Source organism: Phalangium opilio, unplaced genomic scaffold (genome assembly GCF_054372755.1).
Source record: "Phalangium opilio isolate 3A_F unplaced genomic scaffold, DU_Popi_V2 ptg000113l_1, whole genome shotgun sequence".
In the NCBI taxonomy this organism is placed as follows: domain Eukaryota; kingdom Metazoa; phylum Arthropoda; class Arachnida; order Opiliones; family Phalangiidae; genus Phalangium; species Phalangium opilio.
This window is the reverse complement of record NW_028324209.1, coordinates 8,875,833-8,900,593: the sequence shown is the minus strand read 5'-3', so window position 1 is coordinate 8,900,593 and position 24,761 is coordinate 8,875,833. Positions and strand designations below refer to the sequence as shown.

Genomic DNA, 24,761 nt, shown 5'->3' with positions numbered 1-24,761 from the left:
GCCGCTTTAAGTGGCTTGCGCGATTTCCAACTTGTGATTATCCCTCCTAATAAGATTTCTCCATTCGTCAATCATGCATGTTTAGAGAGAGGTTAAGAAATGTATGAGACTCTCTTATACATGTGCTGCAAGATGTTTATGTCTTAATCATATCATGCAACAAATAGCGCCATACAGTTATATGAAATTAATTTGTTTAAGGAAAGTTCTATATACTCTGCAGAGTGCTTCAAAAAGGTGGTAGGAGTTAAGTTCAATGGGTTCTTTGGGCGATTTTGAGTCTGAAATGTTCTATCACATTTTTTCCTAAATACGACCGTTTTCGAGTTAATTGGAGTTAAATTTTAGTGTTGTATGTTCAATTTCTTACTTAAAATTTAAGGGCTCATCCGTAAAACACTCATAACTTGTTTTGGAGTGCCCTTAACGAAAAAATGTCATAGAACATTTTCCATTTAAAATCACCTACAGAAACCACTGTAATTCGGGTTCTAACCAACACTGATAAATTGAAAATTATAATTAATGTTCGTATAGTCACTTTTTATTTACGTATTTTTTACATAATTGTCCTTAGAATATTGTTATTGTTAAACACTGCAATTTTATCAAATTTAATCTTGACCTTTTTTTTGCGTGCCTTCGAAGGAGTTAAGGTAGTATAGTTCTTTCTTTGAGAACAGTAGTCGGAATGAAAAATAGAATCTATAAATCATGGAAGCTTGTTTTAGAAATCCGGCGGTTTAATTTTCACTCCGTGGCTTCTGGTGCCTCTTTGCCCAAAAAAAAAAATAAAAATAAAAAACTAAATTGTAACCGCCCCCCATTGTCCTGTCACAGTCAGAAAACGCGACATAATTTTTGTCCCAAAATGTATTCACCCTCCTTCATCCGAGTAATTCAACCTTTTCTTTAAAAACCCCGCCAATGTTACCCCCCCCCCCTCTCTCCGTTTTAAACAATCTTAAGTTAAACTTGAGAACTGAAGTGGTAGGGTAGACGGGCTTATTTAATTTTTCAAAGTTATTTATACTTATGTTCAATCAGTTTCGTAATTACGAGGTTTAATTTGATTACGTACTTATATAGAGGGGAATATGAGCTTTAAAAAGAACCCAAGTACGTCAGAATCGGTCAATAAATAAGAAAGTTACGAATAATTTTCTGCTGTGGGAATTAGAAAAATGTATATGTTTAATTATATAATTTGTATAATATGCAAATTTGTTTAAATATTTTAATTTATGCGTTATTTGAAAGGTTTATTTGCGTTTAAAATATGATATTAGGCGAGTTAGAATCCACATCCAGCTAGTAAGGTTTTAATTTTGTAACTTAATTCAAAATGGTTTGTAATACAGTTTTAAAGCAATATGACCAACCAATAAAGCTGCAGTATTTTAATATAAAATATTTTTGAAATAGATCAAAAATTTATATAATTTAGAAAAATATTCAATTAGGTTTTGTTAATTTTTCTCCGATTTCTACGTTAAGAGAAGTTTATGTATAAATGGTACTTCAAATTTTGGGTGTTTATTTGTTAATTAACGCGATTAACACGACGTACCCCCATAAAATCTGTTACAAAATGTTGTCTAAATATGATAAATAATTAGGTGAACCAGAATATAAATTTCGAAATTTAAAATAACGCTCAGAAATTTCACTTCATCCAACGAACTTACCACCAACTCAAAAGTCTTTTGATCAAAAGTCCTTAGGCCTAGATTGAATTAAATTCATTTCACAGTTCCTTTAAATACCATCTAGTCTGGTATGAAGCGTCATTGTTTCCTTTGAAAATATTTTTATTTATCGCGTTACCTTCTATACCTAGTGGGCTCTCGTACGTACCCCTGTCTTTCCATCGACGTCTCAGTCGAGTCAAAAGCGAAATGAGTGAGAAGAGAAGCTTAGGATTCTGGTGGAGAAAATGTAGGGTGTTGGTACTGAGAGGAGAGGAGAGTAGAGGAGGGTAGGGATTCCGTCTGGCTCTCCGGGGCGGTCCTAGGTCGCTGACCCTAAAACTGGCAAAGTGTTTCCGCCGTCTCGTATAGCCATAGCGAGTGGATGTATGTATGTATACGGCTACTATATAGTTACGTATATTTATATATGTATGTATACTAGACTATTTTGCCTGTGGGAAATTTTCCAAGAGAAACTATTTTTTATAGATTTTTTTTTTCTTCTTTTGCATCCCGAAAGGTGTGGAAAAGGGAAAGGGTTAGACCTAGAAATTATCATACGCAAGGTGCATACCGGTAACAGATGTTTGTTAATTGAAGTAATGTAAGAGTTTTCCGATTCAGAGGTCTGCAATTTTTTATAAATCAAGAGATATCATAAGTTTATAAGATATGTTACATAAGTATGGCACAACATATTCTTTGTAATGCTAGAGACTTACAGCTCGAGCTAGTTCGAGAACGACAAGCGAGAATTGACTATATACACTCGGTTAGTTTTGCAGTTCATTTCTTACTATTTAGTCTGTACTAAGCCTTTTACAGCGCCTCACCAGGCGTCGCTTTACTAGATAGAATCTATGGCGTTTCACCTACGTCACTTCATGACAAGCTCACAGTAACCAGTGACAAACTTACGGAACATTTCGTATCAACTTATGGCAGAGTTATAACGAAGGCGTAGGTCGCTTCTTCAAAACACGTCTAAACCAAATTTTATCTACTTAGAGATAATTTTAATCAAACTAGGTAATCGTGTTTAAATTAGGTTTAATCAACTAAGAGGTGTTTTCATTAGGAAGTTATTTGCATCTCGGAGTTCGGTGAATTTTGGCTATCACCCCAGACTGTATCTTTTTCAAAACCGAGGCATATATTTATGACATGACAAAGTTGGTCAATATTTTACTTCATCGTATGATTTTAAATTAAACTAATCGTGTTCAAATTAGGTTTAATCAACTAAGAGGCGCTTTCATTTGAAGTTATTTGCATCTCAGGGTTCGCTTAATTTTGGCTATCACCCCAGGCTGTATCTTTTCAAAACACCAACTTCATCGTATGAACTTCTACCAGTGTCTGGTTTGAATGTTGTATCATTCCGTAGTTAGACTGACTTTCTTGAATCATCGGTTGGGTTTTTTTCACCCCAAACTTTTTTTTTTCCCGCTAAATCATTTTTTCGCAGACGGAAATGAGGCTAGACGTAATTCTGTATTAGTAATTTTGAAGCCAAAAAAAAAAGAAGTTTAAGATGTTGACACCCTGTAGCTTTTTTTCGATGGATTAAATATAGTGAAAGGGGTACAGCTGCCGTTACGATATTTTGGAATTATTTTCTTCCTGAACCAAGTTATGTAGAGCCGACGTCTTTTCAGTTTTAAAAAGAAGCCTATTGATTTTATTTATTTTGGTTTTTCAGAAGTTTAAAATTGTATTAGGACAAAAACCCCGGCTTAATCTGTTTGTAATACCATAAGTTTATAAGATATGTTCCATAAGTATGACACCTACTATGCTATAATGATAGAGACTTACTGAGAGCTAGTTCGAGAACGACAAGCGAGAAATGACTACACTCGGTTATTTTTGCAGGACTTCCACCTTCCTATTTAGTCTGTACTAAGCCTTTGACAGCGCCCAGTCTCCAGGCGTCGCTTTACCCAGAATCTATGACCTACCTCACTCACTTCATGACAAGCTCCAGTTTGTAACCAGTGAAAAACTTAAAAAACATATCTTATGAACTTATGGTAATCTGGATTTTAATTAATTATTATCCTTTCGAAAGAAGTAATGGAGGGGAAGGCGGGTGCAATAGAAAAATATTACCAAATACCTTTTCACTAGTATTAGCTTCAATTCATTAGACACCAGACTTAAGGCGCTGAATTGCAGAGAAAGCTCAGCTGTATTATACCTTACGCGTATTATAAAGCTTAATTATACGTCTGAACTGAAACAATGTATCAATAGCTATAGTCTAGTCTAGTCTAGCCTACGTATGATAATTTAACCTTCTCTGAACTTTGACCCCTTATTTCCAATTGAATAATTTAACCCTACGCCTATTCATTACGGATATAGATATATAAATAGATAAATTTTGGCTCGAGCTGTACCGCAACTCATTTTTACCGTAATATCCGAGAGCTCAAGGACCAATCCACTTTAAACATTAATTATTTCTGAGCCTAATCTGTCCCATAAAAAGGGACAACGTTTAATACGAAGCGTATTGATGCGTGAGTTGTCGCGTACGTCCAAACTTAGAAAGCGCTTTATAGTTACTCCAGATACGCACCAACTGTGAAATTTCGAGCCATTTTTGACTCTCCTAGCTTAGAAGTAAACTATACTGAAGTTATAATGAAGCTTTTGTAATTATTTCTTGAAATCTCGGAGTTGATTATAGAAGGGACAAACTTCTGTACTTATTTATTTCTAATTAACTTTCTTCTCACGTAACCATGCGGTGAACTCCTTTGGTTTTAATATTTAGTGAACGTTTATCTATTGCTTTTTTTCTTCTAACTATATAGTATATACTATCTTTTAGCGCAATTAGCCTAAAACATTTGTCCATTAATTTGAATCCTTCTTCTCCCTCTCCCACAACCCGCCGTTGTCCCTGGCGCTCATGCCTTTAGTTGAATTAACCACAAATTTATTAAATTAACGCAGGAATATTTATTTTGTAAAATGAAAATGTTCTTTTCAAGGATAAATTTAAAATCAAATTAAGCAACGTGCGTATACCCTTTGGGACAAGATGGCGGAGGTCATGTTCAACCCCAAAAGCTCTTACTTTTCGTGAAGTCTGTCTATAGGACATAGCAAACCAGTAAACTAAATATTATTTAAATCGGTTGAAACTTATTTTTTTGGTTGCATTTTTCAAGATGGCAGCGCATTTAGGGAAATCTTTCTTAGTGAGTATACCTACTACTTACGCCATAAGTTCATAAGCTATGTTCCATAAGTCTTTCACTGGTTACTGCGACCTTGTTATGAAGTGACGTAGGTAGGTGAAAGGTCATAGATTCGAGGTAAAGCGACGCCTGGTGAGGCGCTGTCAAAGGCTCAGTACAGACTAAATAGGAACTAAGATGGACTGCAAAACGGATTGTAGTCAATTCTCGCTCGAGCTGTAAGTCTCTAAACATTACGAAGTACAGATTGTGTCATACTTATGGAACTTATCTTATAAACTTATGTTTACCCGTATAATATAGATGGGGCGATACCAGTTTAAACCGATACCGATATATCGGTTTAGCCAAATATCGGTACCGATACCAGCAGTTTGGGCTGGGATTTAAAAATTTCAGTGGTCAATAATACCCTAATTAAAATCAATATACTAATTCGCTTTCTACAATACAATATTCACGGGACACTTTATAATTTCATGGACTGTATATCTTCGCGAGACAGAAATCGATGTGCAGTCAGTCCCTTTAGCGTCAATTCGTTTGAATTCTCGTATGTTTGTCTCTCTGAAGAATTCCCGCGCGCTCCAAATTCTCTCAGGGTTGGTTCGAGTTTACTCGGTAGACGTTTGTGTATATGTTATTATTTCCTTACCACAATCAATTATATTTAATTATTGGAAAATCGGATCAAAGCTGGAAAACGTTAATGCATTATTTGCGAACCGTTAATTTATCATGAAATTTATACGGCGTTCCGAGGAATAGATCAAATTATTATTCGCGATTATTTGCAATGAGTTCTCTGTTTGCTAAGTGCCTTAAGGTCCATTAGGACGTCTGCATTTGTTGGTTTTAAAATTTTTATATTTAATTTCAACTCTGACTCTTTCGAGAGCCTCGCAGCAATAGGGACCCGGGTTCGATCCTGCAGTCGGTGTGCTGGCACTGGGAGTAAACCCTTCTTCGTAGAGTTTGCAAGTTCTCCTTCTGTCTCTTTCCGCGGTGTAACTCGGTTTCTGTTTTCCCATCCAAACTTGATGGGGTTAACAGTAATAGTTAGTATAATGCGCTGTCGGTTAGCTGCACATGGCATATGGGTTAGACACCAGTCCATCTACCTGTAAATAAGCATAGGCTTAGTGTGTACATCCCTTAATTCGTAGATAAAACCTAGATTATTATTTTAATATTAATTTTTAATATAGCAAGATGTAAGATTTCATAAGTATAATATATATATATGTATATAAAAATAAATTAACAGATAAAGGAAAGATTCGAGGTAAATTTTCTTGGGCTTAAAGCATTCGTTACGGCTAAAAATGCTATTATCGATGATCAAATTTGCATGAGTAATTAGCTATTAGCTTTTAATTATCAAACCCTGGGCTCAGACAGACACTACCCCCTGAAAGATCACATCCCTGCTAAGCAAGCGAGGCTCTCTTTATCCTATAACCCACTCACTTGCCTTGAACGTTTTAGGATATTTTTAAAATATCTTATTAGCTCTCTTAAATCTATACGTTTTGATGAAGATCTTGGCGGAAACGTTGTATATTATGCACACGCTGTTTACCTTCGTGCCTTCTAAAATATGACCAAATACTCTTAATTCTTACCCTAGTTTCATGTGGAATTCAGAACCTCGTGCAATATGATGCAAGTCCAATGTTATTCATTCCTACTTCTTTTAAATAAGTAGATTTCCTGGTCTTATCTATAAAAATAATACAGAGAAATTTTAATTTATTAATTCCCCAACCCATATAATTAAAGTATTAACAAGGATAGATTTAATTTTAGAAGCAGGAATGGAGAACGGTTAGTATTTACTTCGGTCAGACTCATAGCCCAGTATAGAGCCCCTCCCTCCAACACGTAACGAAAATTTTAAATTATCTTATTGGCTCACTTAAACTATACGTTTTGATGACGTTGCTGACGGGGACGGCGAAAAATACGTAATCCTTCTTTATCTCTGTCGCTATGAGCCGCCTCTTCTTTCATACCCCTCCGTCCCGTGGAAGGGGGTTCGGGACTTTGACGCGCGCCCACATTACTCTGTTCTCCATTCCTACTTCTAAAATTAAATCTATCCCTGGTATTAATAAAATTAATGTCATTTTTTTTTCGTGATGTGATTGAGGTATACTCACGTATTATCTGACGAAAACGTGAAAAATCAAGCTAATCTATCTATATTGAGCGAGTCTAGGCATAGTATTACAACAATTTAAGTATTTTTTTTTCTTTGTGATCGTCCTTCAAAATCCGATAGATAGTTCATTACTGTAGCCTTTTTTCTAAAGCAAATTGCGGGTGAGCCTTGGAGAAGGCCACAGTAGATCACTTTAGGCCTAAATTTTGTACCAGACAGTAGCGTCGCTAGGGTTTCAAATTTGGGGGGGGGGCTAAATCTGGGCAAACTAGTTATTATAGGAACTTAATAAAAAAATTGCATAATGGGTTCATTGGAAAATGTGTAGACCTTTAAAACTATCCCTAAATTTGTGCCAACGTGAAATTATTCGTATTTCAAAGATAAACAACCTTTTATTGATAAAGAGTACGGAACCGATTATGAAGGATTTTCACTCGTTTTAAGTTTAATTTTAGTTTTGGTTAGCTTTTAGTCCACATTATTGGGACTCCCTTAGAAAGAACATGAAAAATTTTACTTGTCTCCATCTGTTTTTTCTTCAAAATTGCACTGTTTGATATTGAAACTCATCCCTGCTATCATTATAATTTTTTATATATTGTTGCAGAATTTTAGGTTGCTAACAGCAATTTTTTGGTAGGGTTTACGGATTATTTTGGGGGGGCTAAGTTTGGAATTTGGGGGGGCTATAGCCCCCCCAAAAAAGGCCTAGTGACGCCACTGGTACCAGATTGTTTCTAATGCGCCGCACCCTTTGGCCTCTCTCTCTATACAAGGGTTCTTAATTGTCATTTTTCTAAAAATACACTGACAAACCCCTAAAACCCCCAACTCGTGAGTTGCAGCGCCCTGACGTCGCGGTACCCTCTTTTTCAAGTGGAAATTTTACCGAAGTCGAAAGGCGGGAAGCTTATTTTCTCAATGAAATTAGTTTATTAGGGAGTACAAGTTTCATCTCTGGTATATAACTAACTTCCGAGTCACTTTCGGAAATAATACGCGTGGTGGAATCGTAGGACGTAGAACCCCAGTTTTGTTTCAGTGTAGGTCCTAATATGGCCAGGTTAGAGGAAGACAACTGCCGTTGTAGTTATAAGCTTTTCTTTGTTTCATTAGGTATATTATATCTGTACAGCCACTTTATGGTCTTCTTCCCTATATAGATACCGATAAGTAAGCTTACGCGTCATGTTTTTGATGTTCAGTTTGATGGGAAATGTATCATATTTTCATTTTTACGTGTTTTGTATGTATGATCACATTTTTGGTTCGAATGATAGAGAAATGTCTGAATTTGTTGCTTATAAATTAAATACACGAAAAATGTCGTAGAATTTCAATTTTTCGTTGAAAATGCACTAAAAAATCGTAGAATTACCATTTTTGGTTATAAATGCGTGAAAAGGGTTGTCGAAATTGGTAGAATTACAATTTTTTCGTTCAAAATGTACGAAAAATGTTGTAGAATTACCATTTTTCGTTCAAAATGCACGAAAAATGTGGTAGAATTACAAGTTTTGTTTCGAAATGCACCATAAATGTCTTAGAATTGGGAATACAAAAATATTGGTATGATTGACGGAGAAAAATTGTCATGATTTAGATAAAGATGTCTGAAAGATTAAGAAATAGCTTTAGAGCACGCGGAGTTTCTATTAACAAACGACGAGTTGCACGAGGTTTGTCATATTTTCTCACCAATCTTTCTTATCCGGTTTTATCCCAGACCTGTCTTACCTAATTTGATTGGAAACTTAATTGAACGGCAGTTACGTTGTTCTGACCCTGACTTGTCTCACTAAAAAAGATTGAGTGTAGTATACACTAGTGACTGGAGTAGCAATTTTTAGTCTGGTGTTCGCTCATCCGAAGAAGACCTTTTTAGCTGTTTTTACCTTTTTCCTTTTTTTTTCGCCAGGGCTTAGTTTGTTAGGTACCCCCTTGTGTCGCTTTTGTCCTTATGGTCCCCTTCCGCGCGGCTTTCCCCCCTCCCCCATTGGTTTTGTTCCTATTATAGAATCCCGAGAGCTGAGGGGGAACCTAACATGATTGGATAACGGATAAGACAGTTCTTATGGGAATTTGGTATGCGGTGAAACCGTTTATTCTCTTTTTGTGTACCCAAAAACCGCCACTTTTGCTTGGTTAATTGTCTGATATGTTGAATTTTATTAGAGATTTAATCTTGTACATTAATTAAGCCTAATTCGCTATTAAAAATTAGCCCAATATTTAGAAATTTGGATGGAAAATAAGAAAGTTACGATTTTTCAAAAATGCATCCTTTTCTTGATTTAGAAAACGGGTCATATCTTTTTTGTTTCTTGTCCGATTTCGGCTATATTGGTCTTATTTTGTAGCTCTAATTCGGCTCTATCACACTACCTCAATACAATATTAATATTCTCAATTCTTTATTTAAGGGGATTAAGTGTAGCAAAAACCTATGGCCCCTTTAAAAGTGTTTCAACCGCATGCTTCCACGCATTGCAGGTTGGCATCCCTCGCCCCTTGGATTGTCTTTTCCTATATTTTTTTTTTGTGCGAACTGAACTTCTTTGCTCTTTTTTATTTAAAGGGGTATTCTATTTATCCTTGTGTGGTTTTTCCCCAAGGGCGGGGTCTTTTTTACCAGCAGTGGACGGTCATAAGGGAGCCTCTATAGTTTATACCCCCCCCCCCTTTTCAAAGCCGTAAAAAAAACCGAAATCCGTGATCTGAATCGTAGAAATTGTTACGTAATTGTTTCGGACAATTCAATTTGTTTAATTAATTCCTATGTATAATATAAAACTCGTCTAGGTTTTCAATAAAATATTTTTTGTTTTAAAATTTAAAACTACGCAAAATTTTAATTGCTTGGAATATAATTAAAGTTGTGTAAAAACTTGTAGGTCATCTTTTTGTACTGTTTTTTTACACATTAAACACTATTTTATTATTATTATTATTATTATTATTATTAAATATGATTATTTTCTCTTAAAGAAAAAAATATATATATTAAAAATTTAGATTAAAATTTCAGTAAGTGATTTAATTGCGTAGGGAATCGAAACTCTGCATTAAATCCTGCTAATTAAGAAAAATCCCTCGGTATTTTCATTTTGATATTTCGCGAATAAATTGAAGAGGAGAAACATCAAATACACGTACAAAATCTTAATTTAAAATTAATCTAGAATAGCTAAATCGGGGGGATATTCGCCTGTGTTGGGTCATGACCTTTGATATAATATTCTCTCTGTTGTTTCCACCCTAATTTTTGTTATAGGTAGAAATTAAAACTGTCATAGAAAGAGAGAGAGAGAGTGAAATTTCCCGAAATCAACCCTTTCTGTCTGACAGCCTTTGATTTCTCCTTAATACTCTACGGTATCTAGTCTTTTCTTTGATCCCAGAAAATGCACAGCGTCTTGCACAAAAGCTCGCGCCGCAGAAGGAGCGCGCCTGCCTGCCATGGAGCGGGGCATTCCGTCCCGGACTCTGGATGGGATGATGGCGAATTAGAAAAGGGGCTAGACATCGACTAGACGTTCCCCTCCCCCCTTTATACCTCTATTCTCTCAAACCCTTTCCCCTCCCCCCATCGGCCTCTTTTAACCCTTTTTTTACAGAACGTAATAGCGAGATATCCGGGGATCGTGCATAAATATTCAGTCCATAGTTGTATCCCTATATTACTTTCTGTTAGGTTTTTCTACAAAAGGGGAGTTTGCGTTTCAAATATGAATTGCATTAGGCCTATTCCTTGTTCGTTACTTTTATGAATGACCTTTTTTTCTGGTTTTATAATATGGCGTCTACCTTGATTATATATTGTATGGATGGAAGGTTTTTAGATTGTAAATTTGTATTTCAGCTCCATACGTTGTGGTTGGTTATTGAGGGGGTGTTTCCGTTACTGTAGGTGTCAATTAAGGGGAGAAAGGGGTAGTAATTCAATGTGGGGGGGAGAAAGTCAGGGGAACAATAGACCCGCGTAAGTGATGAATAAATTTATCTTTTAAATTGCGTCTGGGGTTTAAACTTCTAGTTTTAATGGAATAATGACTAGACAGGGTTGCCTTGATTGCCACAGTACCTGGAAAGAGTCCTGGCGTTTTGAAAATGGCTGTGAAAAGTCAGGGACTTCAAAAATTGTCAGCGAGGATAGGAGTTTTCCTATGTTTTAGAATAGGTTTTTAGTCACATCGTATGATGAATATCTACTATGTGGCTATTAGTTTGTTATGAGATGAAGTTGAGGTGGTAGCTTCGTCTGTTGGAATGTGATAATGGTGGGACTTGTGGCTACTATTATGAGCCCATGCAGCCCTTGGGTCATTTTGTTTTTCAAATTTTCTTATTTTCCTACAAATAAATGTGCAGATATTAAAATTGGTCAGGGAAAACCTGAGAAATTTAAATATCTTTGACAACCCTTTAGTTACTGAAACGTAAAATTGAAGTTTTATTTACAATTATGATTTAGGTAAGTTATTCAAACCCTTTTGTCAAAGTGAAAATGATTTTCTTAGTTATTTCTAAAATACCATTCATGAAGTTATTCCGTAAATTTTCTTGACTTCAAGTATAATGGACGTCTGGTCTTATTCTGGTTTGGTATTATAATAAAGTTATATTTGGAAGGTTTTTGTTAACAAGGGTTTACAGTTTCTATTCCCTCTAAGTTAGAAAGAGAGAGAGCGAGGGATAGATACTTTTTAGGATCATTGTCCTATTGATTTTTCTTTGAAAGAGAACTATAGCGACGGTCCCTTGGTCCCTAGTTATTCCATTCTTCCATCCATAGCACGGTTGAGCCTACTTCTTCCTCTCCTTAACACCCTCACCACGTATTATTTTGTACAACAGACTTTTAAAAGAACAGAACGAATTTTTATCATTTTGAGCCCTTAGGAAATGGACCGAGTATATACTCATTCTTTTTAAAGTGACAATCGAGTCGGTGACTCCCCTTTGAAAGTTGGTTATTTACTTATGCTAAAGATCATGTATAGAGGACCCATACTTTAATCGCACAATTTAATCGATCCTATTACGATATGATCAATCTACGAGGGGAGGGGCTGTACTAAATGAATTAGGCTTAACCTTTAAACTCTTTACATTGATAAAACCATTAATTCGACCCGTAATCGGTGTACAGGGAATTGGGTAAGTGATTAGCCCCTCGATAATCTGATTAAGATTTACTCTTGGACCGAATAGGATCTTTGCTAACCCTTGGGGAACAATAGACCAATGGGAGTGAAAGCGGATACGAAGGTTCGTTTCTTTAAAGTTAATTACCCCTCTATAATCAATTTATCATATTTTCAAAGGGGGCTTTTTCTAACTACGTTTCCATCCCTCGCTACTAGCTGTCCTACTGTTTTCCAATCGAACCCTCGTTGGTTGTCTAGAGTAGGTCCAGGGAAAGATTTAATATTAGAAGTAGGAATGGAGAGCAGAGTAATATCTGGGCGCGCGTCATAGTCCCGGACCCCCTTCCACGGGACGGAGGGGTATGAAAGAAGAGGCGGGTCATAGCGACAGAGGTAAAAAGGAATTACGTCACTATTTTTCGCCGTCCCCGTCAGCAACGTCATCGAAATGTATATTTAAGTCAGCCAATAAGATAATTTAAACTTTTAGTTACGTGTTGGAGGGAGGATCTCTATACTGAAGTTAATACTAACCACCGTTCTCCATTCCTACTTCTAAAATTAAATCTATCCCTGGTAGGTCTAAAGATCGACCACCCCATATTGAGAAATTCCATTCCATGACTTCATTGTTGTCTTGCTCGCCTTTTTCTGTTTCAATATATATTTTTTTCTTCCTTTGTGCTTGAAGAGGTTCCTAAATGTTAAATTTTTCGTCCCTCCTCAGTGCCAACCCATGCACTGTCTCCGATTTTAAATCTTCCTCGTCATGGCTGATTGGCTTTTTGTCTGTCTGCTGTCGACTTCGATAGAGCGAGGTTCCGTTTATTCTTTAAGAAAACCAGAAAGACCTTTTAAAGAACGTAATCCTTCTTGACTCCCTAAAGGAATCGATTTTTCCTTTTTTTTTCTTTACGCTCATTATATCAATTTATTATGTCTAAAGTAACGAATAGCTTGGCTAGAGCCGCTAGACACGATAATCGGTTAACACTTGGACGTCCACACCTCTCTGCAATACGTTTTCCACACGCTGCCAGTCCAATTTTGATTTTTTAAAAGCAAATTTAAGTTTAAAAAAATAATAAATGTTTTTAAAGGAAGGTTTCAGGCATTTTTATGTTCTTTTTTTACTCCAAAGAGCGTATAAAATATTTCCACAAGTAGAATAATCTTACACCAAGTTCCTATGTAAGATTTTTTGCCGTAGCCTCTGTGTCTGAAAGTTCTGACGTTAAGCTTTTTAAAGTTTCCAACGGAGCTCGCGTGAATGAAGAGATAAAATTTCTAAAATATCGGCCACGACCGAAAACGAGCTTTTGAAGCAGCGCTCCACAGCGGTGGAGAGTGAAGTAAAACAGGCGGGGTTAATTTTTTTATCGAGTAAGTTCAAGCATGGAGGGTTCATCCAAGTGCACTGTGTTTGCGTTTTTTATGGCGTGTGGTGTGCAAACGTTTTTAGAGAAAGCCGACGGAATTATATTTTTCTGGCGCGGAAATACTCTGAGTTTATTTTGAGAGCCTTTTATCCATTTCTAAATTAATACATTTACACCTAACTTGCTCCGCCATAACGTAAACTCCGATCGCCTTAGATCTACGCGAGCGGATCTACGTCTCTCTATTGGCCGAAAAGCTCATCACAAGCGGACCCAACCTCCCATCGAAAAATTTAAGTTTCGTACATTTTTTAAGGGGGGTGGAATTTCTTTAGCGAGACCCAGCTTTCCGCGGCTGATGTTAGTTTGCGCCGAGAAAAAAATGTTAGTAGAGAAAAACTTTGGGTGTTCAACTACCATTTACTCTACAGTAAATACATTCGGCCAAGCCTTGGGATATCACGTTTTAGGAACACTCGAGATGAGACGTTCGTTAGAGAAAACCTGACACACATTACCCTCATTCCTAGGCTGGAAAGCTATGTCCTTTGGATCATCTCCTTTTGATATTTCCAATTGTAACTATGTATCGTCTGTAATATTAAATTAATAAGATACGAGCAGTTAAAGGAAGTATTCGAGGCAAGTAGTGATATCTAGTTTATTAGGGAGAAGGTACAAGTTCGCCACATTTATAATCTAGCTTTATCTCCAGTCCAAACGTAGGTCCGGAGTTAATCCCCGCCTCTAAATTACAACCAGCATCTCATTGGTTCTTGAAAACTCACGTCAGCGCGACGCGAATGACGAAAATTACGTATTTTCCGACTGAGGAGAGGCGAAATAGCCCGGCCTCCTTTTACGTCCCCCCTTGTATTTTGAAAGGGGGGACTGGGACTATGGCCTGCGCTAATACTTAGGCATCTTATACCTTCACCCTAATAAAATAGATATCACTTCTTGTTCGAGGTAATATTTTCTTCAACTTATATCATTCATTGCTGCCAAAGATGCTAGAAACGATAATGATATTTAGTAATTATCAGAGTCGAGATATCTTTATATGAAGTGTTATGAGTCATTCGTTTTGAACTACTGCATTTGAACTTAAATTTTATTGAAACAATAATCTATAAATAACTTTATTATGTAAAATATTTTATCTTCTGAGTTTCAATCTTTCACCAAGAATGTTTAAAATACTTCTATGAATATTTATTGACTAGAATTATACTTATAACAAGCGTCCATAATAATAACAACAAAAGCAAGTGTTCGTGAAAGTTCGTAACCATTATTATTGGTGTAAATAAATCTGGGCTATGTTTTAGTGTAACCAGAAGGGGATAATAGAAGAAGGATGACACTCTGTATCCTCTTAATGCTTTAGTTTTGTAACGTCATTCTTCCCAGGCTCCCCCTTTTATTTTGCTTTCCCGCTTATCAAACTACAAATGGGCATCGCACCGTAAGGTGAATTCTATAATTGTTTGGCACTAAATCCCCAGCAATCATCCCACAAACCTCGTCATGACGTGGGACAGAAATGCACGAGCGCGTCTTGCCAAATATTTAAACGCTAATAGAGTAAGGATGAGGGAACTATTTATCGTGTATGTGATTCGGTTTAGTAACCTTGCTCTAAATGATCCGATGTTGGGAAGAGTGACGTTACACCTACCCCGCTTTGTGGTACACTTCTCTCGAAGAGAAGTATTATATACTTCTTGTGTAACAAAGAGAAGAAATGGAATATACAGTTAGTTACAGTTCTTTAATTATTCCTGCGAGAATTTATTTAAATATCCGCTTCATATTCCATCTGTCACGTGGTTGAAATATCAGTTAAGAAGATAATCAATCGGTTTGAATTCTAATCTATACTTACGAGTAACAACCCTTTGTTCAATTCAGTGACTTTGCGAGAAACACTTTGTTAAACTCATCCGCAAAAAATCCGATTAAAGTACGTCAAAGCCGACGTCATCAATAGACGTCATTTGGGTACGTCCGCGCATTTGCTTTTTTGGCGCGAATGCGACTCCGCGGGCACGTGAGACACTATTTTCATATACTACTTTTATCTCGTGTTTCTGCTGTTATTTATACACTTACAAAAAGGCGTCCTAAACCTAAACTACGCTGCTATTGCACCCTACCGAGATTCGTATTGTTATAATGGCTCCTCTCATTGCTTGACAGCCATAAAACGCACCAAACCGTGCTATATCTAACACGTGCTAAATCCTGATTAGTTATATACCCAAGTTCCCAAAGAACTATTTTCTTTTTACTATCAACTTCTGTTAACAGATTAAAAAATTTTGATATAAAATTGCGGCGGATTCTATGGGGAATTCTATGTTACTCTTATAGTGTTTTTAAAAGCTAACTTTTTTTTCCCCCAAAGTGATTGTACTAAAAGAACCCATGTAAGACCCGAGAACGAACATTCAAAGATAAAATTGGTTGCAGTGCTGTGGTCTCAGGTATTCCATTCCCAATATATTCGGTACTACCGTGCATCGCCGCCATATTGGCGACCAGTTCAAAAAGTACGACGTCATAGAAACCTAAGATGGTTATTTATACATACTAAGGTCTTATTTATAAGTTTTTGGTATCAGGGGAGAAGTTGAACTAAACAGAATCTGAACAGGCTGAACTGATTTATAAACCCTGAGTTTTCTCAGTTGGTAAATGGTTACTTCCGCATTCATTGTAACCTCATTAACTCAGTAAAATCATTCATAAATATTTAGTATCATTGAATAAAAGAGATGTAAGTCGGTCTATATCATTTCTTCAGGGCGTTTCCGCTGACATTTAATTAACCCAGTTGCGGTCATGTTTTTCAAGTCCATTTTCTTTGGTCATGTGAAAGATCTTTGTTCTTACGCATTATATTTTAAGTTAACCCTTGCCTTTAACGCCCCACAATTTCCACTCCATGTTTAACCATCCTTGATTTGAAGTTGAAGAACTCTTTTTTGATAAATATTTAAAAACGGTAGCCTGTAGATGTTTTTTTTTTTGTATTTCCAAGTATTTTTATGTTTATATTTTCCAAAATTAACTTTGATCCTTTTTCCAACAATTTAACGTTTTCAATACAAGGTCGATTTTTCAAACTAAATTATAAATTTTTGATTTCCCTAAAAAGAAAAAAAGAAAATATGGTAGTTATGTCTTCAGCTTTTATGCAAATATGAATAATTGCGTTAAATTTATTTATGTTTTAACCTTTAGACTTCGTTGGAGTTCTATACGAAAGTTCTTACTTTAAATAAGTATAAATATAATCTTGTTATTCGAGTTTCTGAATTTCCGGTAGGCGGAGCTAGGGTTTTTTGGAAAGTTATATATTGCATACTAGATCTGTCAAAAAAAATGAGTTATAAAAAGAATGGTTTACCTATATATATTTCGAATCAAACGTTGTTCTTTCTATCAACCGGAAGATATAAAATTGTCATCTGCTGTCATACGTCGACAAAATTATTAGAATTATGTTAAGAACGCCTTAAATATTGTCACATGGTTAGATAACCACGAGAAAAAAATAATAGGTCTATAAATGATAAATTGAAATTTTGAAACTTTATGAACGACCCCTTTAAGGTAAAGACGAAAGTAACTGTATAAAGGAGAAGTATGGAATAATGTGTCGTTTACCTGAAACTGCCTAGCTCAATATCATAACAAAAGCATTCTTCAAATGATTTTGATGACTTTTCAAGGGGGTTTTAACTAACGCGTTATTTGAAGTGACTATTGGCGGAACCAAGAACCCAATTAAGAGCAGAGAACGTAGCTAAGAGAGCCATTGTAGCTTGTTCCACGAGCTCGTACGTTTTTCAACTGGGCTGTGATGTGCAGGGAACTGGGAATGGTGGGCCCGGTGATGAGAGGCGGGGATCATGGCTTTACATACCAACATGCACGCGTTTAAAATATTCCTCAAGTTTGGCGGCGCGAGCTAGTCTTTGAGTGACGTATGTGAAACGTCAGAAAGGTTTGTTACTACCAACTAAATAGATGTACTGAAAAATACGCGTGTATAGTAACATCTAGTGTGGAAGTAGCTCTCAGTAAGGCTGTGGCATAGCATTACTAGCATACGTTCATAAGATATGTTCCATAAGTTTGTCACTGGTTACAAACTGGAGCTTGTCATGAAGTGACGTAGGTCATAGATTCGAGGTAAAGCGACGCCTGGTGAGGCACTATCAAAGGCCTAATACAGACTAAATAGGAAGACGGAAGTCCTGCAAAATTAACCGAGTGTGGTCAATTCTCGCTTGTCGTTCTCGAACTAGCTCGAGCTGTAAGTCTCTCAGTAGCATTACAAAGTATATGAAGTGTCATACTTATTAAACATATCTTATAAACTTATGTTGCAAGTCATAGGAAGTGTTATAATTATGGAAAATATATTATAAATAGAGAAAAAAGATAGAAATAGATACTTTTATCAAGTATGTTACTTCAATTGCTCGGCGCTTTTCAAGGGAGATAGTTCAGAGAGAGAGAGAAGCTCAAGTAGGAAACTTAATTTATGTGAACGCATGCGCGGACCTTTAAACCGAGTATATATATATAAGGGACTTCTTCCAAAGGTGCCAGTGGGCGGACGCTATATAAAAAGTAGTAGGCCTTTAACGGTAGATACAGCTTGTTGTACGTAGTATAGCTTCCTGCCAGTAAGACTTGTGAATGAATGATGAATAAGAGCTCTTTCAATAACAGTATCATTAAATTCTTAAAAATAAAAAAAATAACCGCTTGACAACAAGGCTTAATCCAAGAAGAGCACTTAGTGCAGGGATTGCTAAACTCTAGATTCTAAACTACTTTCAAATATCACATTCTTTCAACGATATCGTGCGGATTTTTGACTGTTTTTTTTTCTAAACTTTCCGTAGAACTTGATTGAACTTGTGAAGCAGCTTTGGAATAAAAATCATGTGTTTCGAAATCAAGATATCCAGGCTCGAGTGTTTTGCTATGTCACGTGGGCAAGTAAGTTTGTTTTCTTCTTATTATTATTATTTTTTTTTTCTTCTAGTGTTTAGTCGCTTAGGGGATAGGATTTTGGTATTTTTTTTTAAGCTACTATAGTTAATGTGAGCAAGTTTATACTGTTTTTGTTTAGATTATAAAAAATTACTTTTCAATTAGATGCCCTAGATTTTAATTTTTTTCTTGTAATTTAAGGGTTGATAGATGGGATGGTAAAAATATTAGATGTTCTTTGCGAGTACTATAGACGTTAATTTGAAATTGTTTACTTATAATTAATTATTCAGGGTTCGTGAACGCGGAAAAAGGGTAGACTTTGAAATCAGGAAAATTGTTTCAGAGCAAAAATTATCAGAGAAATTCAAAATTATCTTGAAAAATCGGGGAAACTTCAAATTTGTATGAAGTGCTCTTTAATTTCGCGTTCATAAATTATAAAAACCTGGAATAAGTGCTCTTTAATTTCGCGTTCATAAATTATAAAAACCTGGAATAAGTGCTCTTTAATTTCGTATGAACCCTGTTATTGTTTCCTAACAATCCCATCTATCTAAATAACCTTAAAACAATATTATTATTTATTATATTTATATTTATATTTATATTATATTAAGTTTTTTTTACCAATACCATCAATGTTTGTTTTTAAATTAGAATTTGACTTTTTTTTTTAGTATTTATTTCGAAAGGTTTATATAATCTTTAAAAGGGGGAAAGAAGCTAGCGAAGTATATCGTATTTTTCTGTACCACTTGGTTCTAGGGTTGTTTTGTAATACGATGTGACAGGATGAATTTTCTACTCTGGACGCTCTCTTATTTTCTTAATGACACGAAACACTCGTAGGACGACGAAACGCGAGACGGACCAAATCGCACCACCACCAAAACTCTAAAATCATTTCATTTGTTCGCGGTCTCTAGGAGAGAAAAGATTTTGTTCGGAATTGGGGATGTGCTTTGCTAACTTTGGTCCGCCGCCTCTGCGATTCATTAACTTTTAGTGACTGTTTACGGCTGCGCTTCGGAATCGGGTTCATCGTCTGGGATGTTGCTGCTGATGCTCTTCTTGTTGTTGGATGGTGAGAAGAAAATGCGGCCAAGAAGTCTAGCCGACGTACCATCATCCGTAAAGAAAGTAAAAGAAAAAAAAATTGATATATATTTGTGTCTAGTGTTTGTTTGCGTTTAGTTTGACCCTGTTGGTAGACTGTTTTCTCATTTTTGTGGCGTTATATTTTTCTCATTTAATTTTCGTTTTTGGGTCTCTATATAGATTCTTATTTATTTAATTATAACATTTTATAGACTTTTCTTTAGTTTCAATACGTTAAATAAGGCAGTTTCTCTTAGATGGTTCTTATCACTAAATTTCTAGATCTATTTAAGTTATTGTTTGTTTCCAACTTCCAACTCGGTTTAAATATTCAAACTTTATTATTTAAGTCTTTAAATTTTTGTTTATTTTTCACTATTATTTTTCTAAATATTTAAATTTTCAGTTTATTTTAATGGGTATAATTTAACAATTTTCCCCATTCTTCTCACTACCCGATTCTTATGGTTTTATAGTTTTAAGCGTCTTGGTTCACCAATAATTTTTGGGTGAAAGCCATGGTGCTCAAAGACTATAATTGCGTGAATTTGTCACATTTATTTAACTTCTATCAAGGCTTGTATTTATGGCAAATCAGAACAAACCTATTCTTTATACCTCTAGGCTTATTTGCATCCAATTTCTCATTATTCCCAACAACTATATTATAGACTCGTGTAAATCACTATGCACTCAAAACTCTCTTAATTTAGTCCTAACACTTAAAAGCCATTCTCTCTAATTTATTGCTTTCCAGCGCGTGTTTTAACTTATTTTTCGCTTAAGTTGCATTTGCAGGCTTAGCGACGTTTCTAAGGACGTTCGTACGCATTGAATGCGTCTGATTTAAAACTGAAAAGACCTAAAACGAGAGAAGCGGAAAAAAGTTGCAGCATCACGTCATTAAAGGAATAAAAATAACCCGGAAATCACGGGGAGGAGTGACGCGCGTCTCGGACTTTTTTCTTTTCTCTCGAAACTTCTCTTCTTTTCCATCCTCCCTCTTAGTTTACATCTTTATTAAAAATCCCCCGCATTCTCCGTCGTGGTGTATCGTTGTACTTTCATCCAAGACCGAGACGCTGCCGCGAGAAATTCCTTCTTGTTACACGGGAAGAAAAATGTTTCGAGTCATGTTACGTGACATTGACGTAACGCGAGCGTAGGTATATATTGGTAGGCCAAGGCCTAAGAGACTCTTAAAATCTCTCAAATGGGGCGTAACTAACAGTTGCTGCACATGCCACAAGGTAGACGATAAATTCTTGTGCGTGTGACAGCGGCTATTGTATTACGCCAAATTCCAACTAGATATCGTTTGATAACTCAACATTATGATTCGTTTATCACATTTTTGCGTCTTATAGGCTTAATTTTTATGATTTTAATTGTGATTAAACACGATTGATTATGTGAAATGTAAATCTCTGCGATACAAAATGGCGGGAATTTCTCTGGCAAGCCTGATGCGGTAGCGCCATCTGTACGATTTAGTATCACGGATCGTTAGATAGGGAGTCGGCACTACACGCTATTCTTCCTATAGCTGGTAATAGGGTAATGGCAGCCCTCTGCCTTCGACTGTATTAAGCTCTATGGGGAAATAACATGGGGTGCCATTAGGCTATTGGATAAAAAGAAGGAAGGTGCTGAGGTAGTAAAACAGGTATTATTTATTTCGCAAAAATTCTTTATTTCAAGCAACTAATTTCTAGGTACAAATCGCGGTAAGATAAAACACTAAAATAAAAATGAGCCGCCGAGTAAATTGTACTAATTAACAATACTGTGTAATTTGAATAAGTAATACTAATAATTGTATTTAATAAAAACGAAGCCATATCTCTCATGATTCTCATAAATTGACAAATTTGAAACTCATTTCGGTAAACATGATTGCAATATATTTCTGGCACATACGTAACTCTTTCTATAATAATTAATTACACATTTAAATTTAATTTACGCATTAACCATGATTTCTGAATATTTATGGCACAGTTAGTAAACTGTTTGCTATTTTTTTTTTTTTTTTTTTTTTAACTAATTTAACTTTTAAATTCAGACCCAGACTCCGTGTGGATTCTTACTCGTTGGTACAGCATTCTCTAACTGTCTGGGTGAGCCCATGATCCTCCTCATGCTGCCAGAACGATTATGGAAGCTTCCTTCAGCCATCAATTTAATATCTTCCGATATTGTCATGGAGAGAGATTGCAAATTCGCTTCTCTCATTTCTTCCGTCACTTTGTCAACATCCAATTTCTTATCATTAATTTTGTTTTCCAGATCTTTTAATTCTTCTTCTAATCTGTCTAGAGTCGTTTTCTGTAAAGTTGTTTAAAGTCTTAGTATAATTAATTTAATTTGAACTAATAAAAACTAACCTGTTTATCACTCTCTTCGTTATGTTTGACTAATTCCTCTTTTAAGTCTTGCAATTGTCTTTTGGCTTCTTGTTCTTGTTCCTCTCTTTCAGCTACCCCTCTCCTTCTTTCTTCCGCTAGTTCCTCTAATAATTGCCTCATTTTTTGGCGACATTGTAAAGCTTCAGTTTCGCAATTTGCTAACTGAGCTCTTATGACTGATAATTTAGATCTTAATGATCTGTCCTCCTAGAAAGAGATTATAAACAATCAATAAGATTTTTGAGTTTGAAGTTTATTTGGCTTAGCAAGAAGTTATATCTAGTATCTCAGAGAGAAGATATAAATTCGCCAGATTTATAATCTAGCTTTATCTCCAGTCCAAACGTAGCCTGTCCGGAGTCAATCCCCGTCTCTAAATTACAACCAGCCAGCATCTCATTGGTTCTTGAAAACTCACGTCAGCGCGACGACGCGAGTGACGAAAATTACAGTCATATTTTCCGACTGAGAAGAGGCAAAATAGCCCGGCGCCTCCTTTTACGTCCCCCCTTGTATTTTGAAAGGTGGACTGGGACTATGGCGCGCGAATACAAAGGCATCTTATACCTTCTCTCTGAGATACTGATATAACTTCTTGGCTTAGCATTAATTACTTGGCGTCCCTTATCAATTGCTTCAAGAAATAACGGTTGATGATCTTCTAATTGACGAAGTTCATCTTCAAGCTCCAGGTTTTTCTTTTCTAATAAGTGTAGCTCTTCTTCGACACTGGCTAAACGTTCCTCTTGTTCTTGAAGTTTAGTTTCCCAATAAACAATCTCTGCGTTATTTATAATAATTAATTATTTTCTTTCAAAGGTAAGACCATGGATAAACTAAAACTAACCAGAATCATACTGTGACAATTCCGCGTGTTGACTATTTAATTTTTCCCTTTGTAAATTAACTAAACGTATCAAGTCCCTAAACTGAGGGTCTTGAGGGCCAATACCCTCAATATTTTGGTTATTTTCTTTTTGATCCTGGCCCTGTTTATCTTCCTCTACCAATTCCGCTTCTAAATTCTTTCTTGACTTTGCATTCTTAGATCCCGCAGCATTATTAGATTGTTCGGTCCACTGTTTAGGAGGTGCTTCGTGTATTCTGGCAGGTGAAAGGGATGCCACTATAGGACTATTTTCCCGTTTTCCCGTAGTTTGATCCCTCGAAACTCTTTGTTGGTTACTATGACTTGGAGATTGAGAAATATGGTGAGCTACGTGACGACGTTTGGAAGTTGGTGAATCTTTCTCATTTGCAGGGCTGGGGATGGGAGAGGATATAATGGGAGGTGAGGGATGCATTTGACTAGATTGACGAGCTGAACGTGAAACTGCTTCATCATAAGACGGAGGTTGTTTTGGTCTCTCATTTTTTGATTTGGTAGGAGAGTCAGGGCCTTTCTGTTGCTGTACACCTTTAACCACACCCTTTGGAACATCATTCCGGCTCTTTGAATGTGAATGCTCCGATTTTGGAGACATTAAAGTTGGATGAAGGTTATTGGGAGTAGAGTGACCACTTTCTCCGCTACTTCCACCTCCGTGACTTCCACTAAAGGTTAGGGATTTCTTTATTTCCAGCTTGTTATGAAGTGGATGGTTGTGATTACTGCTTGCCCCAGCAACGGAAGGGGTATTTGTAGGGGATGTTGGAGAAAAAGATCTAAGTTCATGATGCCTTTTGTTTGAGGATATTGTATTAGGGTTAGTTGGAGGTACCGCTTGAGATTTCTTTTTATCACTATGAGAGCGACGTAAGATGAATTGAACATCATTGGCATATTCCCCCCATTTATTGAGGACTTTTAGGGGGTATTCTTGAGGTGGTAATAAACGTTCATTATGCCTCCAACGTTCCACTAAGGTAAATCTCCCAGTTTGACCAGTGGCGTGAGCCAAGGCATAAACTACATCTTGACAAGTAGTAGTTTCACTGACTCCACAAACCACTCTTTGAATGCCTTCCACCCAAACTTTGAGCTCCATTTTGATAGTTAAACTTCCAAAAGGTTATTCCAACACTTACAGTTTATAGTAGAAGTTTGGAAAAGGCTTAACTGAAACTGTTCTTTTGCATAATTTCATTTCATAATTCCACATTTTCGCGACTCAACCCACGGACAAATTTTCGTCATCAAAATCTTTCTCTAATTGCCTTTGGCGCGTAGATTTGGTAAACGTAAACTCGTGGGAATTACATTTAATTGAGGCCTTGAAAAAATATTTCCGAACTTGTCTTGACGAAACTTCGTACGTCCGGTTTAGACCGTTTAGTATAGTCTTCACTGCACTGTTTTACCTTGTTTTTCAGCCTAGAGGAAATACTGGCTCTCATGCCTCACCCGGCGGCGGGTAAATTACGCTGTTGGAAATTTGGAATAGGTAACTGGATGTTGGTGGTCGTGGGGACGTACTAGAAAATGTACTCGTAGAGGGGTGTAAAATAACAAGGGGATGCTAAAATTGTCAATTCAAACGTAGGATGTTACGCAATCGTAAGAAGATCCATCTCATCCTAAAACTTTCATTGTGGTAAACCGCCCTTTAGTCCTTTACGTGGCCTTGAAATTCGAAGGAAAAATCAGCGGCAGTTTCATTGGCCAAACTGAACTTTCAAGAGAGATGACAAAAGTGA

The 24,761-nt window shown here is 36.3% G+C and overlaps 1 protein-coding gene and 1 long non-coding RNA gene across 2 annotated transcripts; both read right to left on the bottom strand.

Moving 5' to 3' along the window:
* Nucleotides 1–16,663: 16,663 nt before the first annotated feature.
* On the bottom strand, nucleotides 16,664–17,817 carry LOC149623791 (uncharacterized). The gene is made up of 3 exons (XR_016374888.1): nucleotides 17,015–17,817; nucleotides 16,843–16,939; nucleotides 16,664–16,754 (listed from the first exon to the last, which is right to left on the bottom strand). It is a non-coding gene; the product is annotated as an uncharacterized LOC149623791 (long non-coding RNA).
* Nucleotides 17,818–21,385: 3,568 nt separating this feature from the next.
* RASSF8 (ras association domain-containing protein 8) lies at nucleotides 21,386–24,663 on the bottom strand. The gene is made up of 4 exons (XM_089853054.1): nucleotides 22,972–24,663; nucleotides 22,739–22,905; nucleotides 22,104–22,331; nucleotides 21,386–22,044 (listed from the first exon to the last, which is right to left on the bottom strand). Exons 1-4 carry the CDS (start codon nucleotides 24,110–24,112, stop codon nucleotides 21,778–21,780), a joined length of 1,803 nt encoding a protein of 600 aa, XP_089709180.1. The 5' UTR covers nucleotides 24,113–24,663; the 3' UTR covers nucleotides 21,386–21,777.
* Between the last annotated feature and the right edge of the window lie 98 nt (nucleotides 24,664–24,761).

Coding starts and splice junctions, on each gene's coding strand:
- RASSF8 (XM_089853054.1), bottom strand. CDS start 24,112: ATGGAGCTCAAAGTTTGGGTGGAAGGCATTCAAAGAGTGGTTTGTGGA. Junction 22,906..22,971: donor ATTGTCACAGTATGATTCTG/GTTAGTTTTAGT, acceptor TAAATAACGCAG/AGATTGTTTATTGGGAAACT. Junction 22,045..22,103: donor ACGAAGAGAGTGATAAACAG/GTTAGTTTTTAT, acceptor ACAACTTTACAG/AAAACGACTCTAGACAGATT.